A 14,598-nucleotide genomic window follows, 5' to 3' on the forward strand; every position below is an offset into this window, starting at 1 on the left:
CTTTGAAAAAATAGCAAGTTGAGAGAGACCGGCAATTAGGAAAGAAACTTCAAACTCTAGGAGTAAAAATCAATCCGTAAACAACACTTAGCAAGATTTTATGTTGGAATTATGAAGAGATGACATACCCTCTAAGGAGAGGAAAATTTTCCATTCTTTCATTCCACCAGTATAGTAGTAGCCCCTGATAATTGCATCGTTGTAAGAAAGCTTACGACATTTTTCAACGATGAAGAAAGCCTCTTCTCCAATCCTTAGCCCACAAATTTTTATCCCATTGGTGACTGCTATCATCTGCGTGAAAATGTCGATGGGAGACCCAAGAATCCAGACAGTCAAAATCATCTGTGGGAATCAAGTTCAGAAGAATTCGCCTCCTTACATCAAAAATTTTGTGACAACAATGGGGAACCTCAGCAACCTAGTTCGGACCTCTGGATTTGGGGAATCAGTCTCAGGATCAGCTCCTTACACCAATTATGGCCTTGCACAATGCTACGGGGACCTTTCTTCTCTGGACTGTGTACTGTGCTATGCTCAAGCACGAACTGCCCTCCCCCAATGCTTCCCTTCTACTGGAGGTCGCATATACTTGGATGGTTGTTATGCAAGAAGTGAGAACTACAACTTCTATGAGGAATATTTGGGGTCAACTGATACAGCTGTTTGTGGTAACAAAACAAGAGCTAAACCAGCATTTATCGAGTCAGCTAGGAGGGCTGTGATGCAGGCAGTAGCAAATGCGCCAAAAAATAAAGGGTATGCAAGGGAAAAGGTAGTGGTCACAGGAGATGGAAATGAGTCGGCCTATGTTCTTGCCAATTGCTGGGAGAGCTTAAACATTAGCTCTTGTCAGTTATGCTTAAGGAGCGCAGCTTCAAAGATATTGAGATGCTTACCATCGTCTGAGGGACGGGCTTTGAACACAGGGTGCTTCATAAGGTATTCAAATGTCAATTTTCTGAACAATGAATCCAAGAGTGGAATTTCAAAAGGTAATTCAAAGGTTTTTTCACCTTCTCATTCACAATATAATCCTTTCGTTTACTTCTATTGGTAGTCCCAAATTAATCTTCTGGTATCCTTTGGAAACAAAAAATATCTCAACATCACATCAACGTAATTCCTCTCATAATTCCAACACTATTTCTCACTAATTTCACTATGTATTGACCGTCAATTTTATTATATTCATGTAAACATTGTTCTCAACTTCCATACAAAAAACAATCAGGAAGAATATTAAGAGACAGAGGCAGTGCTTGTTTGGTTCTGGAATCATGCTTTTAGTAATCATACAAAGACAGTTTATCGTGAAGATCATAAAAAAGAACTTACTGACGGATAGCAGTGCATCAGCTTTAAAATCCATTTGCATTTGAGTTCTTCAGGTAATATCAGAGTAATAGCAGTCAGTGTTACCAGCACCGTCATTCTTTTGGCAATTGGGATAGCTGCTGGAATTCATTTCAGGAAGCTCAGGAGAATAAAGAAGAAACGAAGAGGTATAACAATGAATTGACAAATGCAGCATTTATAGATAGATTGAAACTTTCCAATCTCCACTATTTTCATTGTTTTCATTTTTTTCTCCTTTCCAAATAGGATCAAACGATGCAGAGGAATTAGTGCAGATGCTTCATGATAGTAGCTTGAACTTCAAGTACTCGACACTTGAGAAGGCCACAGACTCTTTTGCAGAGGCCAATAAGCTAGGGCAAGGAGGATTTGGAACAGTATATAAGGTTACACCCTTTCCTCTTCACTGATTATTGCTGATGAAAACTGAATTTAGTCCATAATAATTTTATAAGTTTTAGAGAACAGGATCTCAAGGCAACAAGAACACTCTTTCTGAATCGTCTGAAAGGAGCTGCCTCGTTTTGAGTAGAAAATTAACACAGCTCTACGTTCACCAAATTTTTGATTTTATAGTGTGTCTTCAGGGAGTCTTGGCTGATGGAAGGGAAATTGCTGTCAAGAGACTCTTCCTGAACAATAAACATAGAGCAGCAGACTTCTATAATGAAGTTAACATAATCAGCGGCCTGCAGCACAATAATCTGGTTAGATTATTGGGCTGCAGTTGCTCGGGACCTGAAAGTCTCCTTGTCTATGAGTTTTTGCCCAACAAGAGTCTTGATCACTTCATCTTTGGTAATCACTATGACCTCTGCTACTAAATAAACTGAAGCTCATCTTTCTTTATGATCCCGACATTGAACTTCTTGCATGTACATCATCAGGTCCCTTGTTAGGTAGAACCCTAAACTGGAAGAAAAGATATGGTATAATGATTGGCACCGCTGAAGGTTTGGCATATCTTCACGAAAATACAATTACAAGAATCATTCACAGGGACATAAAAGCAAGCAACATTCTGCTGGACGCAAAATTTCGAGCAAAAATTGCTGATTTTGGGTTGGCCAGGACTTTTCAAGATGATAAAAGCCACATTAGTACCGCCATTGCAGGCACACTGTATGTAATTCAAAACCTTATAATAGGTTAGCAATAATTCCGTGAATAAAAAGCAGCATATGCTATTATATGGGGAATGTATTGTCACCTTTCCTAAAATAGTTCTAGTTTATGGTTTGATTTTCCAAATATAGACCACAGAGGGGGGGGGGGGGGATAACACTAGTAAAAATGGTGTTTTAGAAAAATCATGTTATGTCCTTAATTATAAGGGGTCGGGAATTTATCTTCTTTCATTTCCATGCCTAAAGCTCAATTTTCACAAAATTGCATATTGCATTACTATCTATCAGGGGATATATGGCCCCAGAGTATCTAGCTCACGGGCAGCTAACAGAGAAGGCAGATGTTTACAGCTTCGGGGTGCTGCTGCTAGAGATAGTCACAGGAATGCAAAACAACAGGACAAAAAATGAAGACTACTCAGAAAGCTTAATAGCAAGTGTGAGTTCCTATTTTTCTTTTTTGTCCTATCAAGTTGCCAAAAACCAATTTCCAGTGACCTAAGTCTCCCAACACTCTAACAGACATGGAAGCATTTCCAAAAGTGCACTCTGGAAGGTATCCTAGATCCAAACTTAACATCACCAGAAGAAAATGAAGGCAACATCAAGGAAGAAGCCATGAGAGTTTTGCACGTAGGACTCCTGTGCACCCAAGAGGTACCTTCACTCCGGCCATCAATGTCGACAACAGTACAAATGCTGAAGAAGAAAGAAAGGCACCTTCCTCCACCTTCCAGTCCACCTTTTATAGATGAAAGGACTATGGAACTCAATGATATGTGTGAAAATCCAAATTACCCTCTACGAGGAGAATCATCAACTTCTATCGCTACTCTGGCTTTTAGCTCATTTCACGGTAGGTGATACTTCATACTTGTGAAGGTAAGACACACTTTCTCAAAAAAGAAAACCCAAAAAATCCAAGGCAATCATAAAGCGTATGTGAAGCAAGCTAAAGACTAAACAGAGGTAAAACAGGAAAAGATTACACATATCGTCATTAGAGCTAGTAAGCAGCATGCTCATTGCTCCATAAATTCCAGTAGCAACAACTGGAATATGGAGACAGTTACAAAGTAAATGTATCCTACTAATGTAATCAATAAATGGAACACTGCAATGTTACCTTACATTCACAACAGTAAATCAGCTCAAATAATAAGAAATTCATCAATCATCTGAATACAACGGTATTACTTCCTCCGTTACTTTTTAAATGCATCAGTTTTTAAAAATAAGTTTCAATTAAGATGCATCAATTTCCTTTTTAATTAATAAATTCTCTCATATTACATGGGCCCTCTTTATTTTTTCTCTCTATCTCTCTCTACTCCAAAAATTGCCAAGTAGTCCATGATTTTAAAAGTGACCCATCTAAAAATAACGGAGGAAGTATAACCAATTTATTTACTCTATGGATGTTCAAAGGTTCTCTTCATCTACCCAAAAAAAGTCCCTCTTCAATCCCAAAACAAAAGATGCTAAATGCAAATATATGCTAGGTTGGAAAGAGATAACTGAGAGATTATATTCACAGTTAATAAGTTCCAGGTTCATGACAACTTGACAAGTAGCAAAGAAGTCATATGAACCAATAACTAGACTCATTACACTTACAAATTATCCAGTATGTAATCAAACAGATAAAAAGATGACAAGGTAAAACAAAAGCTAGTAATTCATACTACACTACTTGAATAATGCACATAACTGATGTATGTCCATTTCATCAAAATGCCATATCTATGATGTAATAGACAAGAACCCACTTATCGAGTTACCACCAGATTCCCCATTAGTCCACCAGCAATCTCATAAAATTTGGCATCTGAAAACCCAGCCACAAGAGCAAGCTGCTCCAATTCCTTTCCTACACCAAGAAAACTTTATGGACTGAATGAACTATCTGACCTCTTAAAACTTTCAGAAAATAATCTAGTAAATCCTTATTTCTTCATTCTTAACAAACACAGAAAACAGCAACAGAAGCATTACACAAAAACAAAAACCTTATATGACAACTTCAGTAAGATCTTAAGACTTGTAGAGAATGCCTACATGACAAAGCTATGGTGCATAAACTCGGGCTATTAGGCAAATGTAATGTGCTGACCTGTCAGATATTCCTGAATTGAGCTTTTCAGGTATCTGTACTCCTCAGCCAGACCATAGTTAGTAGCAACAGGAACAACAATGTTGTCAATCATCCATTCCTAGAAAACAAGCAAAGATGAATCAGAAGAAAAATCGAACTTTATTCAATGAGCATTGTTATGTGTGCAACTGAAGCCATGAACTTCATATAATGCAACAAATATCATAAATATTCATCATGGAAATTAAATTTTCATGCTTTTGTAGCTCATCTACTCCTATAAGATAATGAAAAGGATTCCAGAGGAAGCATAAGGCAGGTAATAACAGCAAAGCAGGGGCACAATTGCCTATTCTTTTAACATTTGCTACATGCTATAGTCTTTCAAGTAATCACATACACTCCTCTTTACAAGAAACCAAGTACACTCAAATCAGTTGGAAGCAAAAATATCGCATAACACGAAAGACAAGAAAAAATTAAAATATAGCTGATCGACACCACAAAAGCCAAACACGACGGAACTCAATTCTCAGCCTATAAAACAATAACCTGTACCTGGATCACACCAGTAATAGGCTCAATGCTTTTATTGAAATCAAGGATTGAAGCCTTACACCCTGACAAATAAATTCACCATTTAGCTACTAAAAAAGTATGATATAATATCGATAGATGAGTAGGCAATTGAAGAAATCACAAAAACCTGGTTTAAGAACTCGAAAAATCTCTTCTACAGCTCTTTCTTTATCTGTTACGTTCCTCAATCCGTATCCCATAGTAATGGCATCAAAATTTGCGTCACTGAATGGTAAGTTAAGTGCATCACCTTCCAACCACCTGTGACGCATTTGATACAAAACTCAACTACCTCCTATAAATTGTTATTACAAGAGGAATCCTCGAACAAACACCACCAGCTATAAAATTACCAATGCTCACTCTATGTTCCTGTAGCAGAGAGTGGACCTTTCTTGCTGCCGCGATGAAGCAATTAACAATTGGTTGCTCGAAAAATCCAAGCCAATCACCTGTAAGTACATCCCTATTGTGACCACTTAGGAATCAAGGTAGGTACACTTTCAATCACAAAGACAAAGATAGAAAACCTGTCCATCAAGGCCAACTTTTTCGGACAAAAGAAACGCCAAATCCCCACTTCCGCAACATATGTCCAACACACTATCCCCTCTCTTTACACTGTTGGCAATATTGCAAATACAGCAAACAATAGAAACATACGCTTTAAATTCTGGAAAATAATGTTATAACTTAAAAGTTTTAAATCCAATAGCACATAACATCAGTTTGATGATTTCCTTAACACAATGTACTCATTTTCCAGAAATTCACTTACAACAAAAAGAAATGGCAAAACATCCCCCCAACCCTCCTCCTTTCTACAATAAAAATTATACTTGTCTATTTCTTTCATATTAGATTAACCTATTTCTAAACGAATTCAGCAACAAATCCCTTGTCTTTAACCACATTAAACGGAGGGAGTAATTTATAAAAAGGGGGGGGGGGGGGGGGGGGGGGAAAGCATTTTCCCACATTAAACATCTTTTCTAATTTAAAAAAAATAAAAAATAAAAAACGTATTTGTTAAGACAATTTGTTTAGGGTAACACTATCATTCAAATGTAAACCGAATTCAAATTTATAATTTCACCATTCAATTAACCAAGAGTGAAATAGTGATGATCAACACCCTTGGTGATCAATTTAAAGCTATATCTAATTAATTGAAATGCAATGCAAAAACAAAACCAAAAATTATACTCCGTGCGTTTCTAATTTGATTAATTCAAGGTAACATAACACCTACTGCTTAACAGGCTAATATCATTCTGCTAAACAAGCAATTTATTAATTCCAACATACATTACAACTAAAAAAAACAGAGAAATTAGCTAAATTTATAAAACTGCGGTTAATAGCTTATATAACAAAATTAAAGGAAATAATTAGCTACCTTTAGTGGAATTTAGTAATATTCACCTCTCAATTATATAAATATTCAAGTAATTAGCATATGTTCAACGATAATATCATCATAATAATGAAATTGTAGAAATTTGGGCACATAATTAAACTTTCAAATAATAAACAAATTAAAATAAAAAATTACCCGCTCCAAGACACGGCCATGCGCTTCCAAACACGATGCTGCCCCAAGCTCAACAAATCATTCAACTGTAATTTTATCATTAGAAGAAAATTCAAATTTAATCAATTAAAACTACTTTGGTAGATGAATCATCAAAAGAAGAAAATAAAAAGGTACATTAAAGTGAAATAAGAATGAATTAAAGAAAAAAGAGAAAATGCGTACGTTATCGTAAACAGGAGCAATGCGGCTAAAAAGCGCCTGGCGTTGATCGGAGCATCGAAGCTTCAATTTCCGGTGCCGGAAAACAGAATTTTCCGGTGACAGGAGTGATGAACGGCAATTCGAGAGTGGTGTTAGTTGCAGTGTTGGCATTTTGGGTTATCTTCTTTCTCACTCTCTCTCTCTCTCTCTCTCTCTCTCTCTCTCCCAGAGCAGAAAGATAAAGTTCCGAATTTTTTTTATTGGGCTTCATTGGGCCGTTCATAGCATTAAATTGGGTTTTTATGAAAACAAAATTCTAATCTTAAGCCCAATCATGTAGCCAGTTTAATGATTGGGCCCAAGTAGGTCAGATACTCAAGTTATTGTTCAACTGATCCCATTAAGTTGTGTTAATAGATGCTATTTGTAATACTTTTTCCGTTTTTTAAAGTTGACCGCGTTCTGTCTTTAGTAATATTCACACATTTTTCTTTTCTTTGATTGTAATTTGTGATTATGTAATGAAAAATATAACAAAATTTTAAAATATATTAATAGTTGATTTTGTGCATTGACAAACATAAATAAAGAAATGTGTCAACTAAAAAGAAACGGAGGAAATACTTAGGCTTGTTTGGCATCATTTTTTGTTTTTATTTTTTTTTTAAACCAAAAACAGGAAACAAGAAAAAGGTGTTTTCACTTTTCTGTTGTCAGTTTTCAAAATTATCATGATTTTAATAAGTTTAAATAATTTTTGATTCATTATGGGACATATATCATATACTTTTAAAACACCAAAAACCAAGAAACATGAAACCACAGCAATGCCAAACGGAGGAAATACTTAATTTTTAAGATCAGATCTCATCTACTTGTATATTATTTGTGACTCTCTTGACAAACATAACTAAAGAAATGTGCCAACTAAAAAGAAACGGAGGAAATACTTAATTTTTAAGATCAGATCTCATCTACTTGAATATTATTTGTGACTCTCTTGATAAACATAACTAAAGAAATATGTCAACTAAAAAGAAATGGAGAAAATACTTCATTTTTAAGATCAGATCTCATCTACTTGTATATTATGTTACCGCTACCACTTATACTGCTAATCTGTCATACATTTTAATTGAGTTCAATTATGCTTAAAAAACAATCTCATCCATTTGATGGATGTTAGATATTCGATCAAATATAGATTACAAATAAGAGATTAATAAATATTATGTACAAATTTATAAAGTAAATAAGTTTGGGTATTATTATGTTACTACTGTACATCCCAACCACCAAGGCTGCTATTAGAATTGAACACGGTACCTTCATTGGCTTCATATCTTGATTGAGTGTTAGATCACATGTAATGGAAACCAACACATTTATTATCAATAATGAAGTAGTAATCACCATAATATAATTCAAAATGTGAGAATCAAGGTTGGAGAAACGGAGGCCCTTCTTTAGTGGCAAAGCCAGGATTTACAACTCAAGGGGACGGAGTACAAACGTCTCATAATTTGACAAAATATATACTCGTTATGTATATGTATAAAATGGTTACTCTGTATTACTTTAAATTTAACATCCTAAAGATCCAAAATGCTTAGACATACGATCCAAGAATAAAGATGAAAATATTTGCATAAACTTTGGGTTTTCATTCTCTTAAACATGAATTGTCAGAGATTGAGTTATTTTCCGATTACTTAAACTTATTTAAATTAGGTGCATTATCTTACATTTCATAATTAAATTGAAAAATATGAATCAATTACCAAATTGTATGTTTAAAATTACAGAGTTTCAAATAATGTGTAAATATGAAAATTAAACATTACAAAAAATTAACAACCCAAAAAAATAACAATATTTAATTAAATATATCAACAAAATAAAAACTCAATTAATCATGTGGTGAGAAACTTGTTATTGATGAGTTATAAAATTGACTATTATTTAATACTCTTATTATATTCTCATTTAATTTATCATTAAACAAATAAATTTAAAGTAAAATTACCATGGCAGCATCAAATTGAGAATTAGTTCATGCATGATACATGTCATTTGTGGATCCAAACACATATAGAGTACACATTAGACATTAGGCAGTAGTCAGTTAGTCACTGTTTACTCACGTAATCACATTACACATAAAATACCAAGTAATAAATGTGATATTTTTTTAACTCAATAAAAATAAAAATCTAAAAGATCCAAATGTTAGGCAAAATAAATACAGCATTTCTATTTTTTCTATCTCATCTTTCTAGAAGGAATTCCACTGGTTTCCATTTTCACAGTAGGTGTCATATCTCATCTTCTCCCTCCAAAAGATTACATGTTCTTTCATTAATTTCACCTTCATGTCTCCTCTTATATGAGTTTCTCTTTAATTTTTATCATAATAAAAAGAAAATTTTGGCAATTACCACCTATAATTGTTGCTATTTTAGCAATTACCACCTATATTTTTTTATTTTTTTGAATTTTACCATTAACTATTTTTTAAAACATCAAAACTTCCCACCCCTCTCCCTCTGCCCTCCTTATACCCTCATAAGAAGGGATCGATGGCAAGCAGGATCCCCAATTTCCTCCCTATTACAAGCTAAGGGAATTCTCACTCCTTACCAAAAAAAAAATGAAATAATTCATAACGCCTAGAGACTACCCTTAAGATATTAGTGCTAGCTAGCAATTTTTATTCTTTTTTTTTTTTTTTTTTTTTTTTTTGTACGAAAGATGTATATAGTTATACTTGCTTTAGTGATGTAATATAGTTAGTTTATGACAAATTAATTAGATAGTATTCCGTAATGTTATAATAATGATTTGGCTATTACATGGACAAAAATTCTAATGGTTAAAGAGTTCAACAAGTTTAAACAAGTCTAATAAAGTCCAATTAAGAACAAGTCCAGCAAGGCACAATCTAGTGTAATAATAAAGTTACATCTTACATAGGTTCAGTTCATATGAGCTCATAAGAAGATATAAAACATTCTATAATGAAGGAGGAGGATGCAAACTTACAAAGTATAAAGGAATGTTTGCATTTGGTATAAATATTGAAAATAAAATGACCATTTTTATTAACCTTTAAAGAAAGCAAATCTTCATTTGTTTTCTTTTACATGAAAAAGAATCACTTTAATTAGAGAGGTAAAAAATTGATGAAAATCATTATTGCTGCTAACTCGCTAAATAATATAATGATAATTGATACCCAATCATTCTAACAAAACCTTCAATACTGATTTAATTGAATTTATTTCCAACCAAGAAAACACCATTACTAAACATGAACTAAGTTGGAAGTGGCCTCCATATACTAAACAAATAAACAATGATTCAAAAAGTGACATTTTTGTCATGTTCTTTAAAGTTTAGTGAGTATACTATAATGTGATAGATAATAGCCCTATTAAGTAATCTTTAAAATTATTCTTATGTGATAATCACTTCACATTAAATTAAATAATTAGATTAAACTATCACTTCAACACCCTTATTTGGCATACTATATAATATATATGGGATCCATCTGTAGTAAGCCATTATTTTCTGGAAGTCAAAATGCGGTAAGTGTCAAAGATGCTTTGACCAGAATTTTCCAGATTGAGAAAATGGAATTAAATAATTTTAAATTAAATAATTCAATTCTATGTTTGGTGATAACAACTGTGCTAGATTGGGCTTACAATCAGAATCGTGTCGGCCATAACCTAAAGTTTTTAATTGTAATAAAAGTCTTTTTCTTAATTTTATTCGATTTGTATATTCCTCTCCCTATCTAAATTAGTGACCATAATATTAGTAAATAAATTAACTATCTCTTGTGAGCCTCACGTCTTAGTTATTGAGTGTTTGATTAGCTAATGAACATCCCAACATAAAAAATAAAATGCAAAACGGAAATAGAAATATAGGATGAGGGCATGTTCTCTTCAGCTTATTTTCAATTCATCAGTTCAGTTCTTATTTTAATTTTCTTCTCTCATAAAATATGCAGTTCAGTTCAATTCAATTCAGTTCATCTCAATTCAGTCAATCAAAACAAGCCCTAAATCAAATAGTCGATAAGTGTATTTAGCTTTAACATTTTAACATCACCCGATTTTGAAGCTATTGAGCCTATGAATAAGTACACGTGTGAGGGTCTGTTCTGTTTAGCTTAATTTCAATTCAATTCAGTTTCTAATTTCCTTGTCTCATGAACAATTCTCTATTCAATTCAATTCAGCCCCAATCAGTTCAATTCAGTAAATCAAAACAGGTCCTGAAAGGAAATAAAATGCTTGTACAAATACTTGAACCTAAAACTTTTAGCACAAAGTTCCACACTTTATCCCTAAAGTAAATCTACTACCACTATGATAAAGCTAATTTGATACTACCTCCGTTTTTTTATTAGTTGATACGTTTTGACTTTAGCACTATTCACACAAGTCCCTTTGACCATGTTTTGTGATTTATATGTGAAAAAAAAAACATAGCCAAGTGGGATCTTGTTAGATTCGTCATAATGTATATTTTCAAAATATCAACTTTTTATATTTTTTTGTTTATTGTCAATTAAAGATATTAATGATTTAATTTGTGCATTAGCAAACGTGACTAAAGAAACGTGTCAACTAAAAAGAAACGGAGGAAGTATTATTTAGGAAAAATACACTTTAATAATCCCAATTATGGGCGATTTACCTACATTAATCCCAATTAAGGTTCATTTTTCTTAATAATCCTAACTATGCCCTGAGTTTTCCTCCAACAGTCCCAACCGATCAACACAAAGTCAACGACCTGTTATAACAGGTATCATGACATGTGTCAACACGTGATTGGTCCAAAATTTAAAAAAAAAATAAAAACACAAAAATCCAAAACCCAAAATCCAACATAGTAAGCCAACACGCGCCTACCCTAACCTCCACCGGAAACCAGCCAGCGACTCCCATCTACCACTAAAATCGGCCGGCTAGCCCTCTACCACCCATCTAACCTACCCCCACCATGACCTCCGAAACCATCAACCTAGCCCACGCTAATCCACGAAACCTGACCCCCTACTTGAATCCACCGCTATAACTGCCCCTCCTCCCTTCTCCCACCATCGAAACGGATGATTTTGAGAGTGGGGAAAGGGAGAAGGGGCGTTTTTGGTGGCGGAGGAATGGGCGGTGTTTTTTGTTTTTGTTTGAATTGATTTTCGGGCGAAGGGGAGGGAAGGGAGGAGAGTGGTTTAGGGGATTGGGGTCGATCGGGGGTGTGTGTTTCGAGGGTAGGGAGAGCCGGTCGACCATTTTCAGGAGGTTAGGGAGGTGGTCGGCCGATTCTGATTGGCTGTGGGTGGCTGGGAACGGCGGCGGTTGGCTGAATCTGGGATCGATTTTTGTTTTTTTTTTTAAAATTAAGCCAATCATGTGCTGACACGTGGCAATTAAAAAACAAAAAAAAAGTTTGGGACTGTTGGAGGAAAACTGACCTAATAGTTAGGATTATTAAAAAATAAACCTTAGTTGGGATTATTGTAGGTAAATTGCCCATAGTTGGGATTATTAAAGTGTATTTTTCCTTTTATTTATTGTATTAAAATTGTATTTAACCTATAAATTTACACTGTTACCTAAATCAATAAATAATCAGTTTTTTGGTGGGGCCGGTGCCACTTAGGCCCCTTAATAGATCCGCCAATGGTGAGTATTGAAATGTGTATTTGACATTGAAGAAAAAGAGAACTTTGTGTCCATTCTATAATGCTAAGAGCTACTCCTTGGACTTTGTGTCCATTGTCATATGGTTCTCAGGTGAAAAGTACTTGGACTTATAAAGTAAAAACTTGTGACGGGTGTAGCCCAATCCAGTTTATTGGAATCACATCAAAATAACATTAAATGATCATTCTTTAGTTGGTATTTTAGAGATCAGAACATCATGCCTGTTCATAAACTTGTGATTTAATGAATCTCGAGTAATGATTAAAATCTTGTACGTAGGTTAAAAGCAATTGATGAATAGAGGTTAGAGCTTACCATATTCTAGCTAGTTTGAAGTTGACATTACTTGCAATCTCTATGTATTTTGCATTTTTCTCTATCTTTTAATCGATGATGCAAAGTGTAAATTATACATGATTATATGTTCTATGTCTATTTCTTCTGAAGTGTAGCTTTTAACTCTTTTAATATACTCAATCCGAAAATATTAAAAGGGTTGGGATATAAATATTTTACCTCTCGCTCAAAATAATTACTATATTCCAATATTTTATAAGTAAAATAACATTATTAAGTTTAATAGCTAATAAATTACAATAACGTACCAGGGGCCGAGCCCCAAATGACCCCTGTGGAAGGTTTCCCTCTAAATATACTAAATGAGTCTTAAGTCTTAACTTATCCAATTGGCAAAAGTCAATTGTATTATTAGCTTATTTGGGTTTTTCTATGGTACTATTATTATTTATCTATTCTTTTTCATGGTGTGAATTTAAAGTCATATAACATCAATTCAATTGGTAAAAGTCAACTTTTGTACTCCCTTTGTCCTTGTATTATTACTTATTTGGATTTTTTCTATGGAATTTAAGAAAGTTGTACATTTTTTAAAATTAATAATTGGGAGTACATATGTGCATTTGGGTTAGAGAGAGATAGAGAGAAAGAAAAGTGGTCGAGAATTATTAAAAAGAGAAAAGGTATTGAAAATTGGTGTTAAAAGTCACCAATAGTACAAAAATAGAAAAATAAAGGGGGAACAACTCATCAAAAATAAGGAAATAATACTCTCTGCAGGTCAACCCTTGAGAGTAGAAGGGGGAGATAAGGGAATTCTCCAACTCTCATAGAAATGTAGTTGGTGGATCTTGAACTTGTGATTTCAAAGTCATAAAGTAAGTTCCCCACCAACTCTACCAAATTTTGCTTGATTATTCTCATTTAATTTATATACTTTGTATATAAAATGTATGGTATCTAATATTCTAATTAAGACAATATTTTAGAGAAGTATGGGCGCATAGGGCCGATGTGTCAATGAAACAAATATAATGACATTTTTGTGAATAATGGAAACATGAGAAAAACAATGGTGGAATATCTGATGGCAAAAAATATCATTACATGCATAACGATACATCAAATGTACCACTGTATCATTAAGAGAGAGAAAAAACAATAAAAACCTCAGATTGTCCTTTGATGTGCATGTAAAACACATACGTCCTATGCGTCTAGATGAACTCTATATTTAAAATTGGCAGTGGAACAATGTGAAATCAAATCCCACAAGAGAGTTCTCGAAGTGAGAATTCTCCTACTTTTCCAACCATTCCTAAAGAGTTTTGCACTTTTGCCACTAATCCGAGACGAGTTGACATAAGTGAGATTTTGGTTTGATAATGCCTTCTTTAAAAATACTACGTAGTAAACTTTGCCAATTTAATAAGGGCAAAGAGAGTAGAATTGTCATTCATTGTTCTCCGGTAATTGATTTGAGATGGTCAATAGCTAGTGCTGCTGCTTAGACGCTAAGTGCTTTCATTGCACGTCCATATAAAATACGGAGTATAGTGGTGGGATTGATATTTACTGGCTAACTTAATTGATATTTGCATTTTTAATATTTACTGGGTAATAATTAATTTAATTAACATTTCAATTTAACGTAAGTGTTGGGTAAATATTGATGAA

At 33.9% G+C, this 14,598-nt stretch overlaps 2 protein-coding genes across 3 annotated transcripts; one reads left to right on the top strand and one right to left on the bottom strand.

Annotated features, from left to right (window-relative positions):
* Positions 1-211: 211 nt before the first annotated feature.
* LOC145581725 (cysteine-rich receptor-like protein kinase 2) lies at positions 212-3,627 on the top strand. Its single transcript, XM_081638753.1, has 7 exons — positions 212-995; positions 1,392-1,505; positions 1,606-1,745; positions 1,947-2,157; positions 2,247-2,481; positions 2,775-2,925; positions 3,009-3,627. Exons 1-7 carry the CDS (start codon positions 230-232, stop codon positions 3,348-3,350), a joined length of 1,959 nt encoding a protein of 652 aa, XP_081494879.1. The 5' UTR covers positions 212-229; the 3' UTR covers positions 3,351-3,627.
* A 382-nt stretch (positions 3,628-4,009) lies between these two features.
* Positions 4,010-7,091, bottom strand: LOC145581726 (2-phytyl-1,4-beta-naphthoquinone methyltransferase, chloroplastic-like). Of its 2 annotated transcripts, none has more exons than XM_081638755.1 (8): positions 6,920-7,091; positions 6,716-6,780; positions 5,691-5,781; positions 5,524-5,612; positions 5,288-5,421; positions 5,140-5,201; positions 4,600-4,699; positions 4,010-4,351 (listed from the first exon to the last, which is right to left on the bottom strand). In XM_081638755.1, exons 1-8 carry the CDS (start codon positions 7,067-7,069, stop codon positions 4,299-4,301), a joined length of 744 nt encoding a protein of 247 aa, XP_081494881.1. In that variant the 5' UTR covers positions 7,070-7,091; the 3' UTR covers positions 4,010-4,298. The 2 variants fall into 2 exon arrangements, with proteins under 2 accessions (XP_081494881.1, XP_081494880.1); XM_081638754.1 differs by having other exon boundaries at positions 4,013-4,356.
* Positions 7,092-14,598: the final 7,507 nt, after the last annotated feature.

This window comes from Chenopodium album, chromosome 15, assembly GCF_948465745.1.
Source record: "Chenopodium album chromosome 15, dcCheAlbu1.1, whole genome shotgun sequence".
Taxonomy (NCBI): domain Eukaryota; kingdom Viridiplantae; phylum Streptophyta; class Magnoliopsida; order Caryophyllales; family Amaranthaceae; genus Chenopodium; species Chenopodium album.

Excerpts from the sequence above, each read along its gene's own strand:
- LOC145581725 (XM_081638753.1), top strand. The coding sequence starts at position 230 with ATGAAGAAAGCCTCTTCTCCAATCCTTAGCCCACAAATTTTTATCCCA. Across the intron at positions 1,506-1,605 it reads AATAAAGAAGAAACGAAGAG|GATCAAACGATGCAGAGGAA; the intron begins GTATAACAATGA and ends CTTTCCAAATAG. Across the intron at positions 2,482-2,774 it reads ACCGCCATTGCAGGCACACT|GGGATATATGGCCCCAGAGT; the intron begins GTATGTAATTCA and ends ACTATCTATCAG.
- LOC145581726 (XM_081638754.1), bottom strand. The coding sequence starts at position 7,069 with ATGCCAACACTGCAACTAACACCACTCTCGAATTGCCGTTCATCACTC. Across the intron at positions 5,782-6,715 it reads ATGGCCGTGTCTTGGAGCGG|TGTAAAGAGAGGGGATAGTG; the intron begins GTAATTTTTTAT and ends TATTGCCAACAG. Across the intron at positions 5,422-5,523 it reads CTCTGCTACAGGAACATAGA|GTGGTTGGAAGGTGATGCAC; the intron begins GTGAGCATTGGT and ends AATGCGTCACAG.